The following is a 27,790-nucleotide window of genomic DNA, read 5'->3' on the forward strand; positions in this document are numbered from 1 at the left end:
TCATATAGCTCGAGGTACTTTATTTATATGTGTACATATGTATACAAGCGGCTGTACAGTGCAGGGCCAGCGGCCCCCTCATCTATGGGCCTGGGGGTGTGGGGCAGGGTGCCTCTTTTTTCGTCAGGCCTGTTGGAGGTACAGCTTCAGCAGGGCACCGGGAAGTCAGCCCCACCTCAGGCTTGGTTGCTGGGACCAAGAAAGAAGCTGGTGGGGCTGGGGATGCTATGCTGCTGGGTGCATTCTTTGCATTCTTCGTAGGGGCTAGAGAGGGGGTCTGGGGTTCTGGGGAGAGCTTGGGGGAGGTGGGCTTGGAGCGAGGCCCACTCAGCGTGGTCCGCTCCTCTACTACCTCCAGTACCCAGCGCTCCCGGCCTCGGGGGGCTTCAGGTGCGGGAGGAGCCAGGGCCATGGATACCTGCAACCCCTTAGAGTCCGAGCCCGGAGGCTGGGGCACTTCGGTTTTGGCCCCGGGCCGTACAGGCTCTACGACAATGGGCACCAAGGGAGTGCCTGCCTCGCCGGAGCTACTGCGCCGGCCTGTCTCGTGTTCCTGCACTGGGCTCAGGGTGGCCTTGGCCACGGCCCTGGCTGCCCCGCCCGCGCCATCTTCAGTCTGCACGCTCTGCTGCCGCGTGCTGCTGGCGTCCCGCTCCAGAGTCCGGCTCCCGGGAGTTGTCGCGCGGGGCGGGGTGCAGGCCTCCGCACTGCCCGGGGACTCCTCTTTACTGGATGCAGCCGGCGGCCTGGAGGTGCCCTCGGGCAGCAGCGGGTCCGCGCCCAGGCTCAGAGGCGATTCCTGCCGGCCCAAGCGGCGGACGGCGACCTGCCGGGGTGTGCCAGGCCCCTCGACAGGGGGCGTCTCGCCATCGGACTCAGCGAGGCTATGCAGCGCCAGCTCGCCGTGGAAGTCCTTGCGGAAGTCCGGATGGCCCACCTCGAGGCTGTGTTTGCGCAGCGCTCCCTTCTTGTCGGCACCCAGCGAGGCTCCCAGCTTCTCCGCCGACTGCACGCGTTTGAGGAGTGGCGAGCGCGGTGGCTCGGCACTCTTGGGGCGCGGGCGCACCACCGGCGGCGACGAGTGCAGCTTGGCCGGGAAGCTCTGTGTCGTATGCGAGCTGCCCACTGTGTGGCCGGGCAGCGGCGGCGGCGATGCCTGTGTCGGGGACGGTGTGTGGGCCAGCGGCGACAGCGGGATGTTGCCGGCTGACTTGCAGCGCGCAGAGCGGTACTGGCGGTGCAGCTTCGGCGACAGGCCGTGAAGCGTGCTAGGCCGAATGTGGTGCGACGCCGACGAAGCTGGTGAGTTGGGTGTGCTCGAGGCCGGCGAGCTGCTCTGGGACGAGGCCCCTGCGAGTGGGCAAGAGAGGGTGTTGAGCACGGCAAGCTCCGCCAGGGGACCTGTCCGGCCACCCCACGCTCAGCCCCACGCAGGCACAGAGCGTACCTAGGTAGGCGGAGTCTGGTGTAGAGCGGTAGCTGTGCGTGGGCGAGCGCGCCGGTAGCCCATGGGTGGGTGAGCCAGGTAGGCTGTCGCTGGAGGACAGCGAACGGTTCAGAGACGACAGTGAGCGGCTAGTGTGCAGCAGGTTCGACTGCTTCGTGATTTTGCGGAAGAGGGAGCTGCGCTTCTTGCTGGGGGACAAGGAAGGGGCCATTTACCCTAGATTAGACTCCAAAATTCCCAGGTCCTCCCACAAAGGCTCCTGGGACTACCCAATCCTCTGGCCCCATCTTCTGCAGCTACAAGGGTGGAAAGAAGTTCATCTGACTTACTTCTGCTTGGCTCCTCAAATCTCAAGATTAGTGCAGGCCAAACCCACTAATCAAAACAGACCACTCTCCTGGCCCCACCCACCTCCCCGAGGTCCTCCTACCTATAAGGGAGAAATTATTTCAATTGGCCTAGTCTTGCCTGGTATGCTCATGCCAGACAGAAATCCCTCTCCTAGCCCTTCTGAGTCTTCTAAACACATCCAACAGGGAAACACCACTAACTCAATGGCACCCTTTCTAATCCAGGTCTGCTGGCCCTATCCACCTGCCCGCGACACTCTCACAATGCTTTTTTCCCCCCCCACAATACTTTTCTTACAGCCCAGGAACCTGGCACAGCTTCCTTTACTGGCATCTTCTGCTTTCCCACCCCACCCCTCTTCTCTGTCCTCTTGGTTTTGCTCTTTACTTGGTGGCCCAAACCTTTCCTTCTCCTGTCTTCATCTGTGCCCCTCCCACTTTATCCCCCACACACACTTTTTCTTTTTCCCCCCTTCCACCTCCCCCCCACCAAGCCGTTGTTTCTCAGTCTAGTTGTAGGACACAGCTCCCTGGCCCAGGCTGGTATTATGAGCCTTGCACTCCCCCCAGCCCCGGGCTGAGGCAGTCAGTCGCCATTGGTTGGCCGCTCACAGCAGCTCTCACCACCTGCCGGCCACTCAGGATGGCTGCCCTCCACTCATGGCTGGCCACCATCCACTCATGGTAGCCCACGGCAGATCACGATGGTTGCCGGCCACTCATGGCGGCACACAGTAGCCCGCTGCAGCACACAGCAGTCCTTGGCAGCTCATGCCAACTTCCGGCTGCTCATGGCAGTCCAGCTCCAGGGAGAGCTGTTGTTCACAATCTTAGCTGTAGAGGGTGCAGTTCACTGGCCCATGTGGGAATCAAACTGGTGACTTCGGAGTTAGGAGCAGGGCGCTCCAACCGCCTGAGCCACCCGGCCAGCCCCACACTTTTTCAAAAAAATAAACGGGAGTGTTCCCACTGCCTGCTATGTATAGCCCCACGCACCTCTCCTGGCCCTCCTTAGCTGAGGGCCTCTTGTTCCTCCGAGCCATTTTGGCCTTGTAGCTGCTGCGCCTTGCTGGGCCGATGCGGATTGAGGTATTTTCGAAGGGCGTTGTGGTCACTGCCACTTTGTTGCCACTCTGGGGGAAAAGGGGCAACTCTGCTGGAGGCTGTTCAGGCAGCTTCAGCTCCCAGGATTTCCCCTCCCCCCTTTCCCTGTGGGCTCCCTCCCTTGCACTCACCTTAAGGATCAGCTCCACGACCTCTGGATGTACCATGCCATGCACAGGCTCCCCATTCACGTGGGTGATGAGGTCCCCCGCGCAGAGCCCTGCCTCCTGAGCTGGGCCCCCCTCCTCCACGTGCTGGGGATGGAGCACCACACGGGCAGGGTTAACAGGATGGGTAACGAGGAAGCTCCCTAAGCTTATGTGCCAGACACCCAGCTCTGCATGCACTGTCATCCTCATAACACCGTATGAAATAATTATTCTCCCCCGTTTATAAATGAAGAAACTGAAGCTCAGAGGGGGAAGGGACACTGTGGGTCACAGAGGGGTCTCATCCAGGCTGCCTGGCTCCAGAGTATGAGCTGTCCCTTATCCCTGGGGGGGGTGGGACGCTTCTCTCCTCCCACCCTCCACTGTGGAACACAGACGCCACCCATGAGTGCTCACCCAGACAATGTGGTGGACACTGTACACATCCGAGTCACCCATGTAGACGCGGATGGCACGCAGTGTGAAGCCGTACTTCTTGCCCGAGCGTTGGATGGTGATGGGGGAACGGAGCCCACTGACAGCGGGTGAGTAGTCCCGGCTAGGTGAGGAGTCCCGTGAGGACGGGTTTGAGGAGAGAGATCGTGGGGACATGGGGCTGGCCAGTGGTGAGCTTCCATGGGGATCCACTGCAGACACAGAATCATGGTCAGAAGTCAGGGCCTGAAGACACAGCTCTCCCTGTATCTGCTCCTCCCACGTCCCTAGTCAGTCTCAGGGCTCTCATTGGTCCATCCCAATGCCAATCACTAGACAGGGAAAATGCAGTGTTTTCTTTGGCTTGTCCCGACATAAATGTGGGCAGCCCCACCCCTGACAGGTGGGGCCCAGCATCACCTGCAGGAATCATGACAGACAAGGCAGTGGCGGAGGCTGACTTGATGACTTTGCCCCCAGTTCGAGAAGGCCGCTTCTCTACTGCGGGGTCCCCTGAGAGCTGCTGGTGCCGTGCCCGGCGCAGAACCAGGTCATTGGTGGCCCTTTGGCCTGATGGGTCCCCATCCTTCGAAGTTGAGCAGAGGTCACCTGGGCGTGGGCGGTCAGCTGCAACAGAGCAGGTGGGTGAGGAGTCAGTCCAAAGTTACACACTTCTTTCATGCTGTTGCCTCTGCCTGGAATGCTTTTCCCACTTCTGGTCCGTGTTGGAATGTGAGTTTCATGAGAGCAGATAACACACATCTAGAACAGCTCCTAATACAGAGAAGTGCTCAGATACATTTGTCGACTGACCAAACATGGAATACGGAATACGAGTGTTCCTCATGTTGATGAGAACCCTGATTGGAGTGTGAAGAGTACACGAGATCTTCCATAAACAGTACCAGGCCCATTGAATGCTCACTACATGACCACTGGGGAGCTGGGGAAGGAGGCAGAAGCGGGCACTCACTGGCCTCGGGGTCCCCGGCGCTGGCGATGCCATCCCCTTGAGCTACCTCTTTGGGGACCCGTGCGTCCAGCGAGCCTGGGGGATCAGAGCTGGGCCCAGGAGGCCTGCGCAGCCGGGACTCATCCTCATCCTCTTGGGGGGCGTTGAAGCGGCTGGGCTCCAGCAGCGCCGAGAAACGGCGGCGCGCACCCAATGGGGGACTGGCCTCTCCCTCCAGGAAGCTGGCCTCTGACGCTGAGAAGCGCTTGCTGCTGGAAGGGGACGTGGTCAGAGGCAACACGCCCCTTCGGTCCCACCCCGCCCCAACCCAGCCCTGCCTCTGCTCACATCTCTGGGGAGCCCCCTCTCCAGGTCTTCTCACGCAGGGTCAGGCTGCCCAGGCCTTCCCGCTTGCCAGCCACCTTCTCCTCTGGGCCCTTGGCACTCGGTTCCCGCTTGCTGCCCCCTGTTGCTGCCACGGGGGTCTTGGGCTCATGCTGCGACAGCTGCTCCATACTGCTATACACCTGCAAGGTGGGGCGGGCGGAGAACGAGGTCCTGCCTTTGCTCCCAAACCAATTGGCTTCCCGCTACAGGACCCGCCCAAGCCATTCTCCGCACCCCCAAGGCTGGGTCCTTCCTGATTCTGGTTCCTTGCCCCAACTACCTATAATTCTTCCGTTCAGCCTCCATCCCCCAGAGTTAGGCCCTGCCCTATTCTAGACCATGCCCCGCCCATACATTGAAGAATTTGCTCTCCTTCCAGCCCCACCTTCCCAACCCCCACCCAATCATGTGTACCCCAGATTAGGACCTGCACCCCACTACATAGTGCTCCTAGAAGCAAAACCTTGTGCACCCTTGTCTCCCCAGCTGCTCATCCTCTCCACCCTAAAGGTCTTGACCCTGTTTCATGTACACCTAGCTCCGCCCACTGTGGATTCTCATTTCCACAACTGTCCAGATTCTTCTTAGATTCCACCCAATTGCAAAGGCCCCCATGCTGCCTTCCCCACCAGGCCTCAGCATTCCCAGAACCCCGCCCCCTCAGTAACTTCACCAGCCTACTACCTCAGGCCAGTTTCCCCCAGCTTCCTCAGCCCCCGCCCCAGTCAGGGCCACCTCCATTCCCTTCCTCAACCCTGCTGAAAGACAAAGACCCACCCTTGCCCAGGCTCCGCCCCCTCGTATCGCTGGCTCTCCCTGGGTCTCGCCACCCCTAGCCCTCCCTGGGCCCACCTTGCTGAAGCGTGGGGAGCAGGAGGAGAACTGGCGTATCTCCACAGGCTCCTCCTCTGTCGTGTCATCCTCATCATAGGAGTTCACATGGTGATACCTGTCTGAGCGGGCTGGGGATGGAGGGTGGACGATGACCACAGGCCACAGACATCCTCATATCACACCTCTTCAGGAGCCAGGTCCTGGTTCAAGCCAGGCCCCATTCTCAGAACTGATTGAGTCCCTGCTCAACTCGGAGGCTCCATCTAGTCCTGCCTCCATACCCGGAGAGCCCACCTATGGCACCCTCCACCCTGGTTCCACCCTAGGCCAGCCCCTGCCCCTGCCTCATTCTGAGTCCTACCATCACCCCCTCACCCAGGACCAGGCCCAACTCTAGAACCCACTGCTGTTCAGGCCCCACCTCTACCCCATCATCCTTTCTTACCAACTTCTCAGACTGAGCCCTGCCCCTATGCTGGGCCACACAGAGAAGCCCACGCCCCCACCACAACCTCAGCGCTCTTCTCTGTCTGGGAGGCTCCTCTCCTACCCAGCTAGCTCCCAGCCCAGGCCTTGTCTGAGGGCCCCTCCCACACCCTGTCCCTGCTCACTGTCGAAGTAGCTGGTGTCATCCTCAGACTCCAGATGGGGGATGAACTCGGCCTTCTGCCTCAACAGCCCTGTCCAGTCCAAGTCTCGAAAGAAACTGTGCTGCTTCACCTCAAAGGCACCTCCTGGGGAAGGAGAGGTGTACAGGGGCAGGGAGGGCATTCCAGCAACAGCTGACAGCCAGCTCAGCTGCCCAGCTCACCACCTGTTTTCCACCCCAGGGCCGTAGCACTTGGAGCCGTACTCTGCCATGGTCCCCAAGCCCTCAGCTTCTCTGTGCAGCTAACTCCTTACCTGCGCCAAGGCGGACCAGCGGGTTGGTCTGCAGGAGGCTGGATATCAGGAGCTGGGCGTCTGTGGGTAGAGCCTCATCCCCCTCAGGCCACAGGATGTCATCTGCAGAGCAAGGCCAGAATAGGGGTCACTTTTGGAGTCCAGGAGACCCGGGGCTGGCCCATGTCCCCATGTCCCCCACACGCCCACCACAGGCACGCACCACTGATGACCTGTCCAAATAGTTCTTCAGGTGTATCTCCAAAGAAGGGCACGCAGCCCACCAGGAACTCGTAGAGAATGATGCCCATGGCCCACCAGTCCACCGGCTTGCCATAGCCCTGGCGCAGGATGACCTCGGGTGCGATGTACTCTGGGGTCCCACACACCTGGGGGCAGGCCATCAGCCTGCGCCCTGGCCACAGGAGGGGCCTCGAGGGGGAGCCATGCCTCCCACCAGGCCCTGGGCCCCAAAGACTTGCTGGGTCACTCCCCCCGCAGGATCCCCTTGCCCGCACACACACCTGTTTGTCCAGGAACTCCCGGGCATCTTTCTCGATGTGGCCTTCATACAGATTCGTGGTGAGACTCATGAGCCCCATTTTGGAGAGGCCAAAATCTGTGAGCTTGATGTGGCCCATGGAGGTGATAAGAAGGCTGCAAACACAAGCCAGAAGGAGGTGATGCCCGCACACTTCCCTTCTGGATCTTCCACACCAGGGCCTCCCCAGGGACAGGAAGTAGGTGATGGGGAAGGTCAAGTCTCACTTGTCAGGCTTGAGGTCACGGTGCACAATGCCATAGTTGTGCAAGTATTCGAGTGCTAACACTGTCTCAGCGAAGTACATGCGGGCCATCTCCACCGGCAGTGCCCCAATGTTCTTTAGCAGAGTGGCACAGTCGCCGCCTGTGGGTGAAGAAGGAGGCCCACATGAAGAGGAAGATACCCCTACCCCAGAGCTGAACACTCGATGTGCACCACAGGACCAAGTTCTCACCTCACGTTGCCCCCATTTTATAGCTAAGAAAACCGAGGCACAGAGCAGGGCCTCCCTCTCCCCAGATCACACAGGGAGCACCCTCTATCAGGATTCTCTAGTCCTCTTAGCCATCCTCCAAAGTTGGTTTGATCTGAGACTCACGAGGTTGGGTCATGCAGGGAGTTGATGGTGGAGGTGAGGTTTGGTAGGCACCAAAGGCTGCCTCGGAGTCTGGAAGCACTGCCCTTCATCTCCTGGAGTCTAAACTTTAAGGTCCGGGGCCTTCAACTGTAGATTCCTGGCCCCCACCTGATTTGCTGTGATCAGCATTCACATGTTAGGCTCCCCCAATATCTATTCCTCCTTTTTCTTACAAAGACCCGATTTGCTTCCAAGTGCAGCAGCTGGATCAGCATGTAATCCAACTTGCTCCAGTGAGTCAGCCCTCAAACTTTTTGCCCTTTTTTCATATAGATTGTTAAGCTAGCAGGATGTAAGTGGGATATGCTGGATGGCAACCTTGCCATATCAGCCCATCTAAAGGGAAGTCCACACATGGGAGAACAGAACCAAAAAATGGAGATTCCTGATGATATGGTTTGAGCACCTGGATACAGACGATTCTGAAAGCGACACGGATATTTTGATCATAGTACGAGTCAATAAATGTCTTTCTCTTGTTTTGTTTGAGCCAGAAAACTGAAGAATCAGATTCTCTGAGGTAGAGCCTGCATCTGGCCACAACCCTAAGTAATCCTGACACACACATACATTGAGATCAATGCTGGGTTGACTTCCAAGTAAGACTTAGAGGCTGGGCCATGTTCACCTACTGTGTGCTCAACCCATCAGAGATCCCGATTCTGCCCACTTCTCTCCTCCTCCGAATGACTTTGTCCTCATGCAGTTGCCTCCATCTTAGTCTCCCTTTTTTGCCCTCTGCACAGCAGCTAAACTCTTAAAACATGTCAGACCATGTCAAACCTGCTTAAAACCCTCCACTGGCTGCCTGTTGCACTTGGCATGAAATCCAGTGCCATTCCGGATTCTGCAAGACCTTACCTGCTTAACCCCTTCCCCTCTCCATCTTCATCTACCCCCAACCCTCCCTCTCACTCACTCACTTGACTCCAGCTCCATTGGCCTCTCTGCTAGTCTTCCAAATCAGATGCCTTCTCACTTAATAGACTTTGTGCTTGGGGTTCCCGCTTCCAAATATAGTGCAAGCCTCAGAGAAGCACCTGCCTATCTTTATCCACATGGCCTCCTTGAGCCTTGAGGTTCTCATTGCCATCCTCACTATATGTAACCACCTAATTGCCTTTGGCTTGTTTTGCTTGTTTATTGTCTGTCTACCCAGACCAGAATATAACCTCCATAAGGGAGAGGTGTGTCTGTCTAGCTCCCACAGTGCCACCAGCACCTAGCACAGCACATGGCATGAGGGAGACAATGAAGGGACATCTGTTGAATGAATGGATGGTTGACAAAGACTTGGCAGCATAGCTTTAGTCCCATGAGATCACATGTGTGTCTTAATAACCATAGTATGTGTATGTTTGGGCAATGAATACATTAATATTTGGGTGAATATAAATATGGATAGGTGGGTAAACGGATGAAAAATATATACATTGGTGGCTGGATGGATGGTAAATGGATGGGTGGATAAACTGATGGATGAATTGTAGGTGAATGGATGGAGATAGCTAGATGATATGAGATGGCTGCTAGAATGGAGGTTTGGATAAATGAATAAAAATACAGATAGTAAACGGATATATGAATGGATAGATGGATCACTGATAAGTAAATAGATATTGGCGAATGGATGGATGGATGGATGGTAAGTAGGTAGGTGAACAAATAGATGAATGAATGAATGGTTAGATATATAAAAATATGAATGGATGAAGAAGGTCCAAGATGGCAAATTAAGTAAACGCTTTGCCTACTGTATCCCAGGATCAAACCAAATTACAAATAAATTATAGAACAATCAACCTCAAGAATCATCTGAAGACTAGCTGAACAGAATCCTATAACTAAGGATATAAAGAAGAGGCCACATCAAGACTGGAAAAAAAAAGAACGGATGAAAAATAGATGTGCAACAGAGTGAACTCTAATATAAACTATGACTTCAGTTAGTGATAATAAAAAAATACTGGTACAATTATAACAAATTATAACGCACATACCACACTAATGCAAGATGTAAATAATAGGGAAACTGGAGGTAAAGGGTGTATGTGGGCACTCAGTGTGGTTCCCAATCAATTTTTCTGTAAACCTAAAACTGCTCTAAAAAATAAAGTCTATTCATTTTTTAAAAATAGATGTATAATGAATAAATACGTGTATGGATGGAAAAAGAGATGGATTAGCAAATTAATAGATGGAAGGAAGGAAGGGTGAATGGATGGATGGATAGGTAATTGGATGGATGTATCTATATTGGATGAAACGAAAACAGATAACCTAATTGATGGCTGGATAGAAATAAGCAGGTGGAGTGGATGACCAATGACTGGATGGATAAAAAGGTGGATGGAGATACAGGTGGATAGTCAATATGGTGACTGGGGCTCAGGCAGGCCACCCAGCAGCTCTGACCAGCGTGCATCCCCCCATCTTCCCTACAGCCCTGCAGACAGCCACACCTTCCACATATTCCATGACCATGCAGAGGTGGCGCCGGGTCTCAAAGGAGCAGAACATGCTGACCACAAATGGGTTCTCGGCGAAGGTAAGAATGTCGCGCTCCACGAAAGCCTGCTGGATCTGGTTGCGCAAGATCAGGTTCTGTTTGTTGATCTTTTTCATCGCGAAGCGCTGCCTCGTGTCCCGGTGCCGCACCAGATAGACAGCGCTGCAGGGGGAGAGAGCGAGGACCGGCCATCACCTCCGAGACACCCGGCCTTCGCCACCCTCCCCCCGCTAGAGCCCCGGGTGGCTCACCCGTAGGCACCATTGCTTATGAGTTTGATGGTATCAAAGTCATTCTCTCCAGGTGGCTTCTTAGCCTTGGTGGTGCTACTGCGGCCCTGCAGGGGAAAGATGGAGACCCTCACCATCATCACGATAAGATTGGGACTCTTGTCATTCCAGTTTACCCCTGGGAAACCTGAGACAACGAGGTGGGTGGATCATTCATCCAAGTAGCACAGTGAGGGCATAACAAAATCCCCCAGGACTTGAACCCAAGACTGTTTGACTCTGAAGCCATATTCCTAACTTCTTTCCATCAGGAAAGAAGCCTACAAAATAATCACCCTCATATATAAAGAGCTTCCAAAAATCAGTAACAAAAAGCCTAACAACTGAAGAGAAAAAATAGGCAAGATATGTGAACTAGAATTTGAGCTCTTAACCATATGAAAATATGCTCAACCTCACATATAAAATTACCCAAGATACCAAAAAAATCCAAAAGGCTGACACACTCTGTGGGCAAAGCTGTGGGGAAATAGGTACTTTTACACCTTGATGTTGAGAGTGTGAATTGGTACAACTCCCATGGAAGGTACTTCGGTGTATATCAGAATTACAAATGTATGTTCCCTTTGATCCAGCAATTTCACTTTTGAATTAATGCTACAGATAGGCTTGCACGTGTGAAAACGACATATGTACTATCTTGCTCATTGCAAGACTGGAAACGATTGACATGTTCATCTACAGGAAATTGGTTAAATAAACATATGAGGGGCATTTGTATAAAGGACTATTGTGCCACTGTTAAAAAGAATGAGGAATCTGTCAGTATATTGATTCAGAAAGTTTTCCCAAGTATTTTATTAAGTGGAAAAGCAAGCAAGCAATAATATGTACTGTATGCTTTTTGTAAAAAAAGAGTGGCAAAACAGAACTATGTAATCATTTTGGGGGGCTCAGCAGCACATATATTAATAATATCTGATGAGGATATAAAGCAGTAGAGGACAAGAGTGGATGTAAGATTATTCACTGTATACCTTATTTTGAAAATTATTTTTATTTTTGTTAGGGACAAAAAGACTTGTTACATAAACATTACACAACAGATCTATGAGGTAAAAAAATACTGATTTTTTTTTTTTTTTTTTTTTTTTTTTTTTTAAGGCAGGCACAGCTCACAGTGGTCCATGCGGGGATCGAACCAGCAACCTTGGTCTTATTAGCACTGTGCTCTAACCAACTGAGCTAACCGGTCACTCCAAATATTGAACTTTTATGCTCCAAAGAATGTAGCCTAAAAATGTCTGACACAAAAATAGACAGAATTACAGGGAGAAATTGCTCAAAACAAGGATTTAACATATATCGCTCAAAAACTATTAGATCAATCAGGGAAATGAATAGGGAGATGGAAGATTTGAATCACTCAATTAACAAGTTTGATTGAATGGAATTACGCAGAATCCTACAAACAACAATTAAAGATAAATACCTTTTTAGAGTTTTAGACTTTTGAGTGATGTCATTCCATTACCTATTCAAAAAATTAAACAAATGGCACGGATAGTGAGATATATATGTATATATATATATAAAAGATATGTGTATATATGTGTGTGAATTCATAGATACAATTTGAAACAAAGGTTATAAACTCAAATGCCTTCAGAGGCCAGGAAGGCCAGGTGGGGTCCCTGGGTGATTGGGGGCAGGTAACTGATATCATAGGGCAGCCACCACTCAGTGCCAGCTGGTTCCACCAAAGTGTTGTCAGAACTTCTGATTTTTTCAAAAGAAGGCCCAAACCCAGAGTTTGAGGCAAATTCTTCTAATTTCTATATTTTGCTTCAAATATTTGAAAAACACTAGACATTTCAGAGGAAATACACTTGTGGCCATTATGGCAGGTAGTTTCCATTAGACATGTGTAACATCTTCCATAGTATGGTTGGCCTGGGGGCGGGATTATGGCAATTTTTACTATACTGAACTCTTAACACAGAGAGACACTCAATTCACTCAAAACCCCAGGCAGTGTTCCTCAATAAGTTAAACATAGAACTATCGTATCACCCAACAATTCCACTCCTAGGCATATACCTAAAAAAATTGAAACAGTTGTTCAAATATTGTACACAAACGTTCATAGCAGCACTATTCACACAACAGGCAAAAGATGGGAACAACCCAAGTGTCTGTCAGTGGATAATGGATAAACAAATATGGTATCTACATACAATGGAATATTATTCCGCCATAAAAAGGTATGAAGCACTGACTCATGCTACAACGTGGATGAACCTTGAAAACATTACACCAGAGACACAAAAGGCCACAGAGTGAAGAATTCTATGTATATGAAATGTCCAGAAAAGGCAAATCCATAGAGACAGACAGCAGATAAGTTGTTGCCAGTGGCTGGGAGAGGGGGGAACAGGGAGTAACTGCCTAATGGGTACAGCTTCCTTTTGGGGTGATGAAAATGTTCCAGAACTAGACACAGGTGGTGGCTGCACAACACTGTGAATGTACTAAATATCACTGAATTGTTCATTTTAAAATGGTTAAAATGGTACATTTTATGTTATGTGTCTTTTACCATGAAAAGAAAAATGTCCATGGAGGAAGGGCTAGTATTAATCCATTTTACCAGTGGGGCAACTGAGTCTCAGAGCAGGGACCAAGAGATCTCCCCAGCCTGAGGGCAGAGAGCCAGGAGGTAAGCGCCCGCTTGTTGGGCCAGAACCAGAGTGCTGACTGCTGAGCCATCTGGCCTTACCTCAGAGAGGTCGTCCTGCTCTGGCGTGTTGGAGCCACCACTATCCTGTTCCTCCAGGCGCACCACGTCTGGGAAGGAACGGAGAGTGAGTGGAGGCTGCGGTCCTGGCAGGTTCACCCCCAGCCCCCTGTGCCCATCAGCCAGCACCTGGAAAAGGGTCCCTGGTGAGGCCCAGCTGACGAATGATGTAACGAGGAATGTCTGTCTTGACAAGGTGACCCTCCTTGGCGTGGCCCTCGGCTGCCTCCAACAAGTGGTAGAACTCCTCCGGGTTGAATTCCTGAGTCAGAGCAGGGGCAAACTCAGGGTGGGCTCCGAGGGCCAAATACCCCCATGCCCCATCCCGCTAGTCCCCCACCCCCACCCAACCCCCTCACCAAGCATTCCAGCAGCCTTGCAGGGCGTGAGATGATAATGAGCAGTTTCTTCACCAACTGGGTGACGAAGGCCACCTCCAAGCTCTCAGAACGTTCATAGGCCTGGGAAGGGGGACACAGTGGGAGTGGGATTCACAGGCACCATGCCTCAGCCAGGCCCCTCTCCCAACCCCATCGGCTACACACCTCTGCTGTTGTCCCATTTTACAGTGAGAAAACTGAGGCCCTTCACTTATTGAATTTATCTTCAAAACAACCCTATAATCTGAGTCAAGTTAGAAACCCTCTGCCTGACAGGCTCTCCCCTCGGATCCCTGAGTGACTCCCTTCTTTTTCTCCTTCAGATTGCTGCTCAGTTGTCAGCTCTTCATGGAGGCCTGCCTTGAGCTCCCCACCCCAATCTAAAATCACACTCCACCTCCTGGCAGGACCCTCAATCACCATTACCCTACTCTACTTCTTTTTCCAATCACACAAATCCCCTTCAGACATCTCATATATTAATTTACCTATCATGCTCATCAGGGTGAGACTAGGGTGAGGCAAAGAGGCACTCACCATGACACCAAAACCCTCACTCTTCAAGATTGCTAATATTTTAATGCAATATTTGAAAAAAATCAAAATGAATGCAAAAAATCCATGATAAGCAAAAGAGCAAAATTTAAATGACAGCATCCAACAAGGGCTGTGCCCAGGCATATTGGAGCTTGAAGCAAAAAAAAAAGTGAGTGGGTGGCCAGTTGGCTCAGTTGGTTAGAGTGCAGTGCTCTCAACACTAAGGTCGCTGGTTCGATTCCCACATGGGCCAGTGAGCTGCGCCCTCCACAACTAGATTGAAAATGACTTCACTTGGAGCTGATGGGTCCTGGAAAAACACACCGTTCCCCAATAAAAACTTTAAAAAGGAAAAGTGAGTGACAATCTATGTGTTTTTAAAATCATTAATGGTTTTAATAAAAATATTATTATTGATAAGTTTGTTTCCGTTAAAACCAGGAAAGCAAAGGTATAACAAATTATGGTTTAATTATAAAGAAAATATTTAACTTAAAATAATGTTAAGTTTTAATACATCTACTTTTCAATATTTTCAATAATTATTTTAAGGTTCTGGGGGGGGAATTAATTACTTGCCTCACCTTAGTCTCAGCCCTGATACTTGTTGTTTATCTTCTGTTTCTTCCTGCTGGAATGTCAGCTCCCTGAGGGCAGGAACTTTATTTCCAGTTGATTCTCTAGCTTCTAGGCCAGTCTGAATAATAGGTGCTTAATAAATATTTGTGGCATTAACGAATGAGCGAACCCCCTTTATAGCAGGACGACTGAGACACAGAGAGGTTAAGTGACTCAGCAAAGGCTGCACAGTAAATAAGTGATAAACCGGATATAAATCTCGGCTGTTTGGAGTCTGTGCTCTTGACTCCTATGGACCTAGTGGCAGAATCCAGACTCAAAACAGATCTGATGCCAAAGCATGTAACTAACATGCTGTCCTTCAGGTCTGGGCGGAGGGCCTGGAGCGCAGAGGCCCATATTCTGGTCCTTGTGCCCTTATCCAATCTCATCTCCTCAAGACAATACAGTCATTTTGGCTTCTGTGCTCCTGGAATTTCCTAGACTGCTTTCTCATCGCAGAGCCTTTGCATGTGCTGCCTCCCCCACCCAGCTCTTCTCGTAGCTGCTACCTTCTCGTTATTCTCCTCGCCCCCCCTTCTTCTGCCTCAGAGGCAGAGGCAGTCGGTCACTGGTCGTTGGTGGGCTGCTCACAGCAGCTCACCTCACTCAGTTCACCGGACCTCAGGCTGCTCACAGCAGCCCAGCTGCAGGGAGAGCCGTTGTTCACAATCTTAGCTGTAGAGGGCGCAGCTCACTGGCCCAACGAACTGGCGCCCTCTGCGTTAGGAGAACGGCGCTCCAACCATCGGAGCCACCGGGCTGGCCCACCTTCTCATTATTCTTGTCCCAATTGCAATGTCACCTCTTACAGGGAAGCCTCCTGGACCTTACAAGGGAGGCCCTGACACTCCATCTGGTCACCCTGTTCTATTTGCTACACAGCTTTAAGCATCAGCTGAAATTATCGACTTCTTTGGTTTGTTTGTGGGAGATGAATGTTTCCTGTCCATCTCCCACAGTGGAATATCAGCCCTAGCAACGCAGGAATATTTCTCTGGTTTATTCACTGCTGTTCCCAATGCCCCAGCACACAGTAGGTGTTCAATAAATGCTATTCATTATTGTTGACTTGAATAGGGGCATTATCTTGTTTACTTTCATTTATTCATCCGTTCATCCATGCATTTAATCAACATTTATGACCACCTTCTGTGCTGGGCACCGTGGACACAACAGGGAATAAACAGGCAATCTCACGACCTATCTGCAGGACTGACATTCAAGTAGGTGACACAAGAAGTAAGATAAGAAAAAAATACACATTATGACATGATGCCGAGTGCTAAGGAGAAATCTAAAGAGACAGCACATGGTGAGCAGAGTTTGGTATTTTAAATAGGGGGGTGTCTAGGAGGCCGACCTAAGAAGGTGACATTTGAGTAAAAACCTGAGGGAAGTTAAATTCCTGCCTCCCCCATCAGGGCTAGAGCAGGGACCTTCTCTTCTACCCCTGAATCCTCAGCTCCACACCAGCGCCTGGATGTGGGGTGAAGGAAGGCATGGGCCTAACTTTGGGGGTGCAGAGTTTGGGATAGGGCCGGTGTCCCCATGCACTCACATCCTGCAGCAACTTCTCCAGGTTCTCCTGAAGTTCGTAGAAGTAGACGGTGGTGATGAGACCGTCGCGAGACTTGGTCAAGCAGTCCCGCGCCAGCTCGATGATCTGATGATGGATGAAGCTGAGCACGCCGTCGGCCAGCGGCAGCACGCTATCAGGTTCGTAGGCGCGAGCGAAGTCCCGCAGCTTCTCTTCCATCTGCGCGGTGGCCTGAGGGAGGGAAGGAGGCAGGGCGAGGGTGACGGCGCGGGGCAGAGCCCAGAGGCGGTGGCCGCCAGGAATCTGTGCTGCGCTCTCTGTCCACCAGGGGGCGCGCGGAGCCAAGGCGAGCAAGGACTCCGCTGGAGGGCCTCCCCACCGCCTTCCCCCGCCCCGCCTCACCTTCGGGAACCTCTCCTTGTAGACATGGTTCATCATCACTATCTCGTTGTCGTAGGACGAGGGGGAGCGCCCGGGGCTGCGGGGAAAGAAGCCCATCCTATCCAGCAGCCGCCTCCAAAATGCCTCCCCCCATCATGGTGCGAGCCATTTATTCACTGGGACCGGGGTCTCGCAGTACACAAGCCCCCAGACCGCCAGCTTGTAGTTGGAGGATGCCGGCCCACCTGAGGCTCCGCGAGCGTGGCCGCACGGCCGGGGAACGGCGGCCACCATCCTCGTCCGTAATGCTCTCGGTGCTGCCGAAGTGTTTGGAGAGGAAGTGGAGCTCATCCACGGTGGGCTGGTAGGGCAGCTGGTGCAGGCGCTCCTGGGAGGAGCAGGAAGACTGGGGGGAGGGGCGAGGTCAGAGTCAGAGCCACCGCCGTCCCCCCATTGCTCAGGACCCTGTGCTGGGACTCCCGGGGCTGATGGGCCACTGGTAAGACCCGTATTAGGACCTTATTATGATCCTGGGGTCCCACGGCCCAGGTTGGGACTCTTGGCGACAGGGGGACAGGGACAGACACGGATGAGAACAGTGACACAGAGAGATGTGACTAGAGGGTACCTGTTAAAAACCTGAGTCAAGTCACATCCCTTCTCTGTTCAGAACCCACCACAGCTCCCACCTTACTCAGGATGAACGCCAACGTTCTCCTCAGCCCACAAGGTCCTGCACCAACATCTGGCCCTATCTCTCTGTCATCACCTCCTCCCACTCTCCCCATCACTTGCTCTACTCCTGCTGCAGAGATGTAGCCTTCTTGATAGACGGTGAACAAGCCAGGCACACTCCTGCCTCAGGGCCTTTGGACTGACTATCCCCTCTGCCTGGAGCACATCTACTTGGATTACTTCTCTCTCAAGTCTTTGCTTAAATGTCACCTCTCAAGGAGGCCTCCTCTGAACAAACACCCAAAACTTCCTATCCTTGCCCTCTCTTCTTTCCTCTTGATGTATTTATCTCCTGACTTATTACTTCTTTATTATTTATTTGTTATTGCTGTCTGCTCTATGGCAGGGAATTGGCTCTGCTTGGTCCCTGGTTACGGCCTGGCATGCAATGCAGTTGGGGAAAATACAGAACCACAGACATCAGTGGAGAGACACAAGGATATCCACTTGATTCTGTATGCAGAATGTTCTTTCTTTTTAAACATCACATCACTCACTCTCCTGCTTAAAACTCCCATCCCATCAGTATCTACAAAATAATTTTAAATGCACATAATCTATGATCTGCAGAAGCACAATTTCAAATAGTTCACATTGAAATTTTAATACAATTTAATATAAAGACAAAAAGCCTTTCTAGGGCTTACCCCTGAATTTAGAATAAAATCCACCCTCCTGCCCTGGCTGATAGGCCCCAGTATGATCAAGGTCACTGCCTGTCTCATCTCAACTCCTTTACTTCCAACCCAAAGCTGCAGTCACACAAGGCTATTTTCAATTTTCCCAGTATGGCAATTTGCTGTTCCTCCCTTCCTGGAACACCCTTCCCTCTCTTCTTCCACCTGCCAAACTCCTGCTGATCCTTTGTCTTGGCTTCAATTGTGCCTCTTCCAGGAAGAAGTGGAATTGACTCTCCACGGAGTTGAGTCAGCTGCCTCCTCTCTATCACCTCCCCTTATGTTATTCCCATCACAGTTCCAATCCCCCATGTTGTAAATGCCTTCCTGTTGTCTCTCCTCATGAGGGCTTTGTGAATCCGTGGACCCCATTCAGCTTGTAGAGCCCACCCAGCACATGACAGTCATGTGATGAATGTCTGCCGAACATACCAACGCATGCATAAGTGAACCAGAGACACAGGTAGAAAAGGGGGCAGATGGAGAGAGAGCCTTTGGGTACAGCAGTGGGTGAGCAAACGGGCTCAGGGTGAAGGGTGTGGCCTGGCCCTGGCCAGCTGCAGACACTGGGGCAAGTGGCTTAATGTCTGTAAAATAAGTCAGTGATGAATAGGATCTCCAAGAAGGTATGTTGAGGGTGGAGAACAGGGCTGGTGGAGGGGGAAACTGCAACTCACTAATACATACACAGGTGAAACCCTTGGAGGACAAGAGCAACCCAAAGCATTCACTGGGGCCAGCCCCATCCTGGCCTGGGTGTGGGCCTTCAAAGTTGGAGGGTCCCCTGCAGTTCCCAGCCACCCACATGCCTACCACACTCACCGAGACAGTGGAGCTGGGCGTGTTGGTGCCATATCCAGAGGAAGGGAGTGAAGCCAGAGACCAGCGGCGTCCATCCGCCCTGGAACACAGCCAAGATGCTCAGAGGCCACCAGGTCTCACCAGTACCCCCAATTCTCAGGATGTTAGAGAAGCCACTGACCACAGCCAGGGCAGGGGGTAGGGGAGTATATCTGTGATTCATGAAGGCCCTCCAAGTGAAGGAGGTAAACTGGAAGACTTCCAGGCAGGTACCAGTCTCTTCTGCTGCTTCCCATGATTCTCCTCTCCTGCCATACTCAGGCCACACTAGCCCCCAGCATGGACACCAAGGAGGACCATAAAAGCCCACTCATGGAAGTCATCCCAGAGGACCCCAAAAGTCAACCCTTATGGAACCCCCCATGAGAAAGCACTCAGAGGCAGACACCTTGGGTCCCCCTCCCTCAAACACACAAACACTGACACATGCTATCACATTGGTACACTCACATTCACACGGACACAGTCACTCTAGTGTTAGTATGACTAGTGTACTCAAGTTCACGCAGTGACAGTCGCACATTCACACAATTCCCCAACAGACACTCATACACTGTCCCACACATGGACCCAAATATCACACTTTCCCATGCTAACACACAACTGCACTTACAAAAGCAGACATCTATTCACATAGACACAGACACTTACAAAGACCCAGATCTCACACTCTGATACACACACACACACTACGCTTTCACATTCACATACATTCAAGACACCTTCACACATTCAGTCACACATTCAAACTCTCACATAGCCACATACTCATTCACACTCCCACACAGACTACACATTCACGTGGAGAAACACATGGAGGTGCATGCTCCCTCACACATTCATACACATTTACAACCCTACAGATACACATTCACACTCACAACTTTCCCATTTGCACAGTGATGCACACCCCATGAACACGTATAGGCACAGGCTGCTTCACATATTCACAATCTCACAAGCTTACACTCACACACATTGGCACACAGATTGAAGTCACATGGACACACACTCCCATCGCTGGACCCCTGCCTCATTCCTCCCTCCAGACAGTGCCCTTGCTCAGCCCACCTGCCTCCCAGCTCACCCCCGGTTCAGGCAACCACATGAGGCTTAATCTTGGAGCCCTTTTCTGGGTCCCTATTGCCCTCAGCTGAATTCCAGATGAGAGGGGCCTCCCAGCACTCTACTCAGTGTGCTGTGCTCTGTCGCCACAGTCCCTTGTGACTCCCACACCACAGACTCCACCAGCCTTTGCAGTGATCCTGGTTCTCTGGCCTGCCACCCAAATTCAACTCTGAGGATAGAGGGAGTGTCATTCGCCCTGTATGCTCAGCTTCCAGAACACAGCATGTGTTCAGACAATGCTGTTGGAATGAGTAAAGTTCAAAGAAAAAGAGATCTGCCCAAACAGCCTGGTGACTCCCAGAAGTTTTTCCCAAAAACATTCAAGAAATTTCTCTGTCTAGCCCAGTTTCACCAAAGGTCCCCAGAAATTTCATTTAGGGACACTTGAGAAACCCGCAGAGAAACCCCCGCGACGGAAACCTTAGATTCCTCCTCGAGTCCTCGATAAATAATCCTAGGCGCCCTCCCCCACATCGGGGACCAAGAGTACCTCGATGGGCACCACGCAGTCTGCGCTTGCGCACCTCATCTCCGCTCCCCCCTCCTGTTGCTATGGAAACGCCCGGCCTGGAGTGCCAGGCGCAAGACTGAGACCCTGGGCCCAGAGCGCACGCGCTTTCGCGGCTAGGCCAAAGAAGCTCCGCCCCTACCCCGATTCCGGAGTGGCGGCTGGCCCCGCCTTCTTATAGGCCCCGCCCATAAGGCCCATAAGGTTCCCACTCGGACGTTGGAGCACTCCCTCAGGCCCTGGCTCACCTGCAATTAGTACGGGGACAGATGGGAGCCCATTTGGGGCTCTGCGGACAGGGACTCACCTTCGGGAGGAGGCAAACGAGAAGTGGGCGGGGGTGTTGGGGGAGAAGTTGCGGGGGCTATCCAGAGGACTGCTACCTGTGGCAGAAAGAGGGGGATCTTTAGGCCTGTGCTGAGTGGCAATCCCATCAGGCCTCCACGGGTTGCAAACAGCAACCCGTCCCCTCTAGTCCCACCGAGTGAGTGGGCCACTCCCGCTTCGCTGTGGCCCCGCCTTCCTAAGATGTTTTGATTACCGAGTCAGCCCAGCTCCTACAGGCCGATTCTGCCTTCCTCTGGGATGGACCCGCCGCTCAGGTATGGCTCCTTCTTTCTGCCCCATCTCCTTTTCGATCTGGCTCCACCCACCAACACCAGCTTTCCTCCTGACTGACCACGCCCATACAGTAATGACCCCGCCCCTTGTCCAATCCGGGCTCTCCTCTCTGTCCAGACTCAGCCCACCCGTCCGGCGGCGTGGACACACTCCTCGCCTATGGCCACTCCTCCTCTAGTCTGGTCCACACCCACCATCTGTCTCACCCAGGTGTCCAGGCAGTGGGGAGTGGGGTCGCGGCAGCGTGGGTGAAGTGCTGGTCAGGATGAGACTTTTCCGGTTACTGGTGCGGCAGCTGCGGGGAAGGAGAGGCAAGGGGGCCGGGTTGGGCCGCAGACCAGGAAGTTGGTGAGCCCAACCGGCTGCCCTCCGATCTCAGATCCTCGCTTACCTCCCAACCGTGTGTGCAGGGAAATGCCCACAGAAAACTGCTCAAAGGACTCGGCAGTGAAGGACTCGGCAGGACTATGTATGAGAGGGGATGCGCGTGGGATGTGTAAGTGCAAGACTCCTGGTGCGGAGCATGTGTAACCATGTAGGACACAGTGTCAGTCATGGAGTGTTAATCATGTGGTCTATGTGACACTACTGGAGATACTGAGTGTCTCCGTGTCTAGGTCTGTGCGTGACATTTGCTGTGTGTATCCACGTGTGGCACCCAGTGTGTGAATTCATCCTAGTGTGACAGTCCTTTTGTTTATCTTGTGTGACACAACCTGTGCCTTGGTGTGTCTATGTGACACAGTGTGTAATGCCACTTGGGAATGACTAGATGTCCCACTGTGTGCTATAACTTCTGCATGATGTGTGATTTCTGGTCCATGTGTTTATGTATTTAGACGGCATTCTAAGCCTGTGTGAGATACTTCCCTTGTGTCTGTGTGTGACATTCATCATGTGGGTCCACAAGTGGCATCTACTGTGTGTAAGTTTAACACCCTGTGACACTGGGCATGTCTAAGCATGCCACCACGTGTGACATTCCCTGGATGAGTCTTGCTTGTGATAATGTGTGATACTGTGTGTCTTTCATTCTCTGCAAGATTCCCTGTGTCTGTTTATTCTGGCATCCGTGTGACACAGCATGCGACATCCTTAGGTGATATCATATGTTGTAACATTGGGTGCATGGATGTTTTTGCCACACGTTTCTTTGTGCATCTTGGATGGCATAATTGTGTGTGTCACCATGCATGTGAAATCTTCCTGGGTGTACACAACAGTGTGCCTGTGGGTTTACTTGTTAGTATGTGATGCTGAGGGTGCCCCTGTGTGTCTGTGCCTATCTCTGACCTATCGCCACTGTATGGCTGGGTATGCATGGTGCCTCCGAGGTGTATCTGGGCCACTAGGGCTGTTGTGTATGTGTGTGTGACATCATGTCCTACGTGATACTGTGTGTCACAATTTTCCATACTGTGTTGGGGGAGAGTTTGTGTTATGATTAAAGTACCCCCCCCTTCTTCTGCCCTTCAGAATCCCAGCTTCCGAAAAGGGAGCTCCCAGCCCCTCCATTCCCCTCACCCCCACCGCAGTGACTGAGCATATTAGCGCGGCCAGAGCACGCGGCATGGGGGTGGGGGGAGGCCAGGCTGCGGCTATTGTTCTGAGGGTGCCAAGCCCCCCACGCTCCCCTTTTTCCCTTACCCCCTCCCAGCTGCCAGAGCCCGCAGCAACAGAAGACAAAGGCGCCGCCCCCCCACACTCACCCGGAGAAGCCCCCTCCCCCCCGTGGAGGTCATTTCCCGCGTGCCCCCCAGCTTCGGCCCACAGTCCCCCATTCAGCCCCATCCCTGTCAGGAAGGCGCAGCTTGGGCACCTCTGGCGCAGCTGGACTGGGTGCAGCATCCCGGGCCCCGCCCTGCGGCAGCGGCCGGAGGGACAGCTTTGGCGGGAGGGCCAGGTCAGGGTCTGATGGATAGGGGGCGGGGGTTCTACCTCTTGGTGCGGCGGAACATACTGCCGCCAGGAAAGGAGGGCATCGAGAAATTGGAAAGCGCGGTCCAGAGAGAGTCAGACATGACCCAGCGGCGGCGACATGGTGGCAGGTGCGGCAGCGGCGGCGGCGCGGCGAGCGAGCGCGCTGGGCGGAGGCTGGAGCCGCAGCGGGCAGGGGAGGACGGGGGAGGGGAGGGCTTTGCGCGCCGCCTCCCGGGAGGGGGCGCTGCTGGGTACCAGCTCGCCAGGCCCCGCCCGCGCCCGCGCCTGGAGTCTCAACCCGCGCGGGAGAAGGGGCGCCCAGCCCTGCGCATCTCTCCCCAAGGCTCACCTGCTGCTTTTCCGGGGCAGGGGCAAATCCTTCTGGAAGGCAAAGGAACAAAAAGATAGAGGTCAGCATGGGCCAGCTGCTGCTGCCGGAAAGCCTTCTCAGCCCCCTGGAGGTGCAGAAGTTGGGTGGGACAGGCCCCTCATCAGCATGTCACCTGCACCCTTGGACATAAGTTAAGGGCTGTGTGTGTGTGGGGGGCTACCAAAGTGATTCCTCCCCTGACCCCCAGAGACCAGCACAGGGCCCAACAAAGGATTCCTGAGTTGGCATCTCAATATGTTTGTGCAAGTGGAATAGGAGTCTTGATTTGAAAAGTATTTCTTGAACACCTGTGCTAGGGCATATGCCAGGCCCTGTGCTAGGCACTGGGGACATAGCAGTGAATGAGACAAAAATTCCTGTCCTTTTGGTACGAGCATTTAGAGGAGGGAAGCAGACAATAAACAAGATTAATGTAGAAGTGAATGAGATCATTTTAGACAGCAATAAGTGTCGTGAATAAAATTAAGCAAGGTGATGTGATGGAAAGTGGGTAGGAGGGGGACAGCATGGTCCGAGAGGGCTGATTTGGGAAGGTAACTTTTAAGATGGTTGCTGAAAAATAAGAGGCAGCCATGAGAGGATCAGTGGAGAGAATATCCCAGGTAGAGGAAACCTCAAAGGCCTAGAGACAAGAATGAACTTGGCATGCTCAAATATGAAAGTCTGAATGAATGGCTGAATGACTCCTCCACACCCCAACAGTTCTACCACACTACTAGCTAGATCCACAAAGTTGGGGGTGGGGATAGTTAGGATGACTCAAAACTGAGATTTGAATTGGGAATCAGGTGGTGGCTAGGTGGTCTTTTTTGATAATTACAGTGATAATAATTGGTAGCTATTAACTTTGTGTCCACATCAGAAGATGGTCGTGTTCTGCTTCTCAAGCACACGGGAAGTCACTACAGCGACCAGAAATTACGGAAGTCTAAACCCTTTTCTAAGAGGAATGGAGAGAGGGGGTGCCACCTTCCAGCCAGTTCTGTGTCCACAGGCTGATGTGAATAAAGGGGATTAGGTAGGGCTGCAAGATTTGGGTAAAGGTTTCAAAAGCCCTTTGGTTGGGGACTCTAACCAGGGGAAAATTAGGAATGTTCTAGATCCTCTCTACTAAAGCAGAAAGCCTTGGGTTCAAATCCTAGCTTTGCCTCTTATAACTTGGCAAATGACCTTCCAATAGTCTGTGCCTCCTAGAGGATTCTGTGAGATGATGCAGGTGCCTAGCACCTTAGCGTGATGCCTAGCATAGTTAGTGCTCAATAAATATTAGACCATAGGAACAGGAGTTGTGAACAGACGCGCTGTATGACAAAAGATAGGCCAAAGGGACCTCCCATTCCCATGTACTGAGGACAGACGTATAGTTGGGGTCAAAGGGCACACTGTCCGAGTTGGCAGCTTTGCCGTCCGGAGCGACTAGTGACCGAAAATCCATACCAGGTTTTCCCCCTGTCTTTGCCAAATCAGCTTGAATGAGCCGCATCTTGGACCAGCCTGCGGGGCTGTGCGACCGCAACGGCCCAAGCGAAATCCAGACCTGGATTTTCCGGCCACGGAGCCCAGGACTCTAGACCAATGTACACTCGGCCTTCGAAGGTGAGACCCTGGGGAACCTTTAAGCCCCTCCCAGAGAAGTCCTCAAACCTAGCCCCATCCGCTAGCGCCCCTAAGAATACTAAGGTCGAACAAAAGAGCAAACTGGAGCGGTAGAGGATTTGGATTTTTGGCATCAGTTGAAACAGACGCCACCTCCAACCCCAGCTGCAGACCTGCTCTGCCAAGTGGATCCTGCTTCTCCCCAGGATTAATGGACAGTGCTGTGGACTGGGCATTCGAACTGAGGATGCTGTTCAGATATACGATCCCTACTACACACAGGAAAATCCCGGGCGAAACTTCGCATTAGTGTGTGAGGTTGTATCCAAGCAGCGAAGTGTTAAACCTGCCAGAGGGAAGAGGTAGGAGCGGGACACCGGCGGGGGTAGTCTGGAGTAGTAGTTGCCTGGGGAAAGTTGGGAGGATGAGTAGGAGGATACCGTGTAGGGGGCGGGGCCTTGAGGGAGACAGAAATTGCGCGTGGCGCTGAGCCAATGGGAATCGGCTCCAGACCAGAGAGTGAGGACACACCCCCATGCCGGCCCCGCCCTTTTCCTCCTTCTTTCAGGGGACCCGACGGCGCGTACCCAATCAGCCTGCTTCAACACTTGCTCTGGCTTTGCCGCAGCTCCCTCCCTTTCCTCAGAACCCTTTCTCCTCACCCAGCACTGGAATGGGGAGTGAATCCAAGGAAGACCTGAAGAGCCCAAGGCTCCTACATGGGGCCATCTGGGCTCTGTTTGAAAGCAAATTAGCTTTCCAACACAAGTCTGGGCTCCAGCATCATCTAGATTCCTGGGAAGTCTTTCCTGCTGTCTGACCCCAATTTTTCCCCGCTGCAGTGACTGATCAGCTCACCTTAGTCTCCAACCTCAGGGATGATGGGTTAGAGGAGTCCAGATATGGACAAGGCCCTGGTTGACGGTTTGAATCCTCCCCCTTCTTTTCCCAAGCTGCAGGCCTGGGATGTAGCCTGAGTCTGGGCCCACATTAGGCTTTATCTAAACTCCTCAGGTTACTTAGCAGGGGGCTGAGCTCCAAAATGGCTCAGAAGGACCAGACCCCAGACAGGTCTTGGAGTGGAACTGATCAGTTTCCTCTTTGGGGTCAGTTTGGGGACAAAACCCCCCTCCCCCATAAGCCCTTAGAAGCGTACACCAAAGACAGGAGAAGAGGACCTTTCTCAGCTTGAGAATCCCCACCCATCTTGGAAGCGGGAGTTCCTAACGTCTGGATGTGTCCACGTCTTCCTACACTCCACAACAATCCTCAGTGTCCCACTCTGCGCAGTGGACTCCCGCCTCCCGCGTCTGTGCAGCCTGGAGACCAGCATCTTCTAAGGCTGCAAGGAGCTAAAAATCGCTCCCGCCCACCCACAAGCTGTGCTGGACCTGAGGATCACGCAGGGGTGGGGGAGTGTGTAGTGGAGGGGGTGGAATGAAGAGTGAGAAAGGAGGTTGTCTAGGTGCCTGTCCAATTAGGTCAGTAGGAAGAATCCTAGTGGCTGGGCAGATGCATGGAGGTCGCAGGGGGTCCCCACATCTCCGAAAGAGGCTCCTGAGGTGATGAGGGGCGAGGCTGCCGCACAAACATGTTTACGGCTGCAGCGGCGCCTGCGGCCCCATGGGGTGCGAACCCTGGGGCAATAACTTTGCTCTGCGCCCCCTCACCCCCAGCTTGGCAAGGCGCCAGTGAGATGACTTCTGGCCCGGGCCCCCTGCCCGCTGGTGGGCCAGGCGCCGCGCAGGCTATCTTCGAGGGTGAGCACTCGGCTGCGCCTCCCCTGTCAGCTCCCTGGCTCCCCCGGCGGCGCCTGAGGGGCGGGGTCCCCAGCGCGACAGACGCTCGGCCACAGCGTTCCCCGCGGGTAGCGTCCCGAGGCCGTGGGAGGGGGCGCGGGAGCGGATACTGGTGCAAGTTCTCCCGCCCCCAGCCGGGCCTTGGCCCGGGGCGCCGACCCCTTCCCCTCCACCCGGGCCGGAGCCACCGCCTACCTGCAGCCTTCGGCGGCGGATCAGGCCCGAGTCGTCCATGGCGGCGGCGGCGCCTTCGGCCCCGGGGAGGGAGGAGGGAGGCGGCGGCGGCGGCGGCGGCGGGAGGAGGGAGGGAGAAGCCGCGGGGACCGCCGCGGCGGCGGCGGCGGCGGGGAGGGGTGAGCGGGGGCGGAGCGAAGTGGGGCGGGCCCCACACCGTCACTGCGTCTGGGCGCCCGAGCAGGGTCTCCGCCAAAGCTGTCCGCGCTGGGGGCGGGGTTGTGGGGGGGTTGGTGAGAAGCGGGGGAAGGAGCCTCCAGATAACCCTGAGGGAGCCAAGCTGCCTACAGATCCCTATAAGGAGAGACCTCGGGAGAGAGAAGCCCCCAACCCAAGAAACACCCCAAGAGAGAGATATTCTCACTGACACATATTTCCTATGCGATCACAGACACACAGACACACACACACACACCCTCCAGTGAACCCCTCAGGGAGACACATTCCCACAGGGACACAGTCTCCACAGGGAAGCGTTCTTCAATCAGGAACTCTCCCCTCACCCTGAAAATCATTGCTAAGAAAGATGGTCTCGGAGAGATGACGCCTCCTCTCAAAAGACCCTCTTCCCTAGGAAGAGACATTTCTGCAGAGAAAAATCCCCACA

The 27,790-nt window shown here is 53.2% G+C and overlaps 1 protein-coding gene across 5 annotated transcripts; it reads right to left on the reverse strand.

Moving 5' to 3' along the window:
* Nucleotides 1–27,279, reverse strand: MAST1 (microtubule associated serine/threonine kinase 1). Of its 5 annotated transcripts, none has more exons than XM_081075539.1 (26): nucleotides 27,145–27,279; nucleotides 23,513–23,544; nucleotides 21,450–21,538; nucleotides 20,930–21,005; nucleotides 18,948–19,026; nucleotides 16,959–17,119; nucleotides 16,735–16,810; nucleotides 16,354–16,563; nucleotides 13,617–13,718; nucleotides 13,387–13,519; nucleotides 13,240–13,307; nucleotides 10,482–10,567; nucleotides 10,184–10,392; nucleotides 7,309–7,447; nucleotides 6,764–7,197; nucleotides 6,562–6,663; nucleotides 6,270–6,392; nucleotides 5,677–5,786; nucleotides 4,786–4,964; nucleotides 4,459–4,709; nucleotides 3,906–4,112; nucleotides 3,468–3,697; nucleotides 3,033–3,155; nucleotides 2,794–2,930; nucleotides 1,448–1,635; nucleotides 1–1,350 (listed from the first exon to the last, which is right to left on the reverse strand). In XM_081075539.1, exons 1-26 carry the CDS (start codon nucleotides 27,181–27,183, stop codon nucleotides 83–85), a joined length of 4,851 nt encoding a protein of 1,616 aa, XP_080931665.1. In that variant the 5' UTR covers nucleotides 27,184–27,279; the 3' UTR covers nucleotides 1–82. The 5 variants fall into 5 exon arrangements, with proteins under 5 accessions (XP_080931665.1, XP_080931666.1, XP_080931667.1 ...); XM_081075540.1 differs by lacking the exons at nucleotides 23,513–23,544; nucleotides 27,145–27,279 and adding an exon at nucleotides 23,182–23,384 and having other exon boundaries at nucleotides 6,764–6,929; nucleotides 7,065–7,197; XM_081075541.1 differs by lacking the exons at nucleotides 23,513–23,544; nucleotides 27,145–27,279 and adding an exon at nucleotides 23,182–23,382 and having other exon boundaries at nucleotides 4,459–4,706; nucleotides 6,764–6,929; nucleotides 7,065–7,197.
* Nucleotides 27,280–27,790: the final 511 nt, after the last annotated feature.

Source organism: Rhinolophus hipposideros, assembly GCF_964194185.1.
Source record: "Rhinolophus hipposideros genome assembly, chromosome: 16".
In the NCBI taxonomy this organism is placed as follows: Eukaryota; Metazoa; Chordata; class Mammalia; order Chiroptera; family Rhinolophidae; genus Rhinolophus; species Rhinolophus hipposideros.

Excerpts from the sequence above, each read along its gene's own strand:
- MAST1 (XM_081075537.1), bottom strand. The coding sequence starts at position 23,264 with ATGTCTGACTCTCTCTGGACCGCGCTTTCCAATTTCTCGATGCCCTCC. Across the intron at positions 10,393-10,481 it reads ATAAGCAATGGTGCCTACGG|CGCTGTCTATCTGGTGCGGC; the intron begins GTGAGCCACCCG and ends CTCCCCCTGCAG. Across the intron at positions 1,351-1,447 it reads ACCAGACTCCGCCTACCTAG|GGGCCTCGTCCCAGAGCAGC; the intron begins GTACGCTCTGTG and ends GCCCACTCGCAG.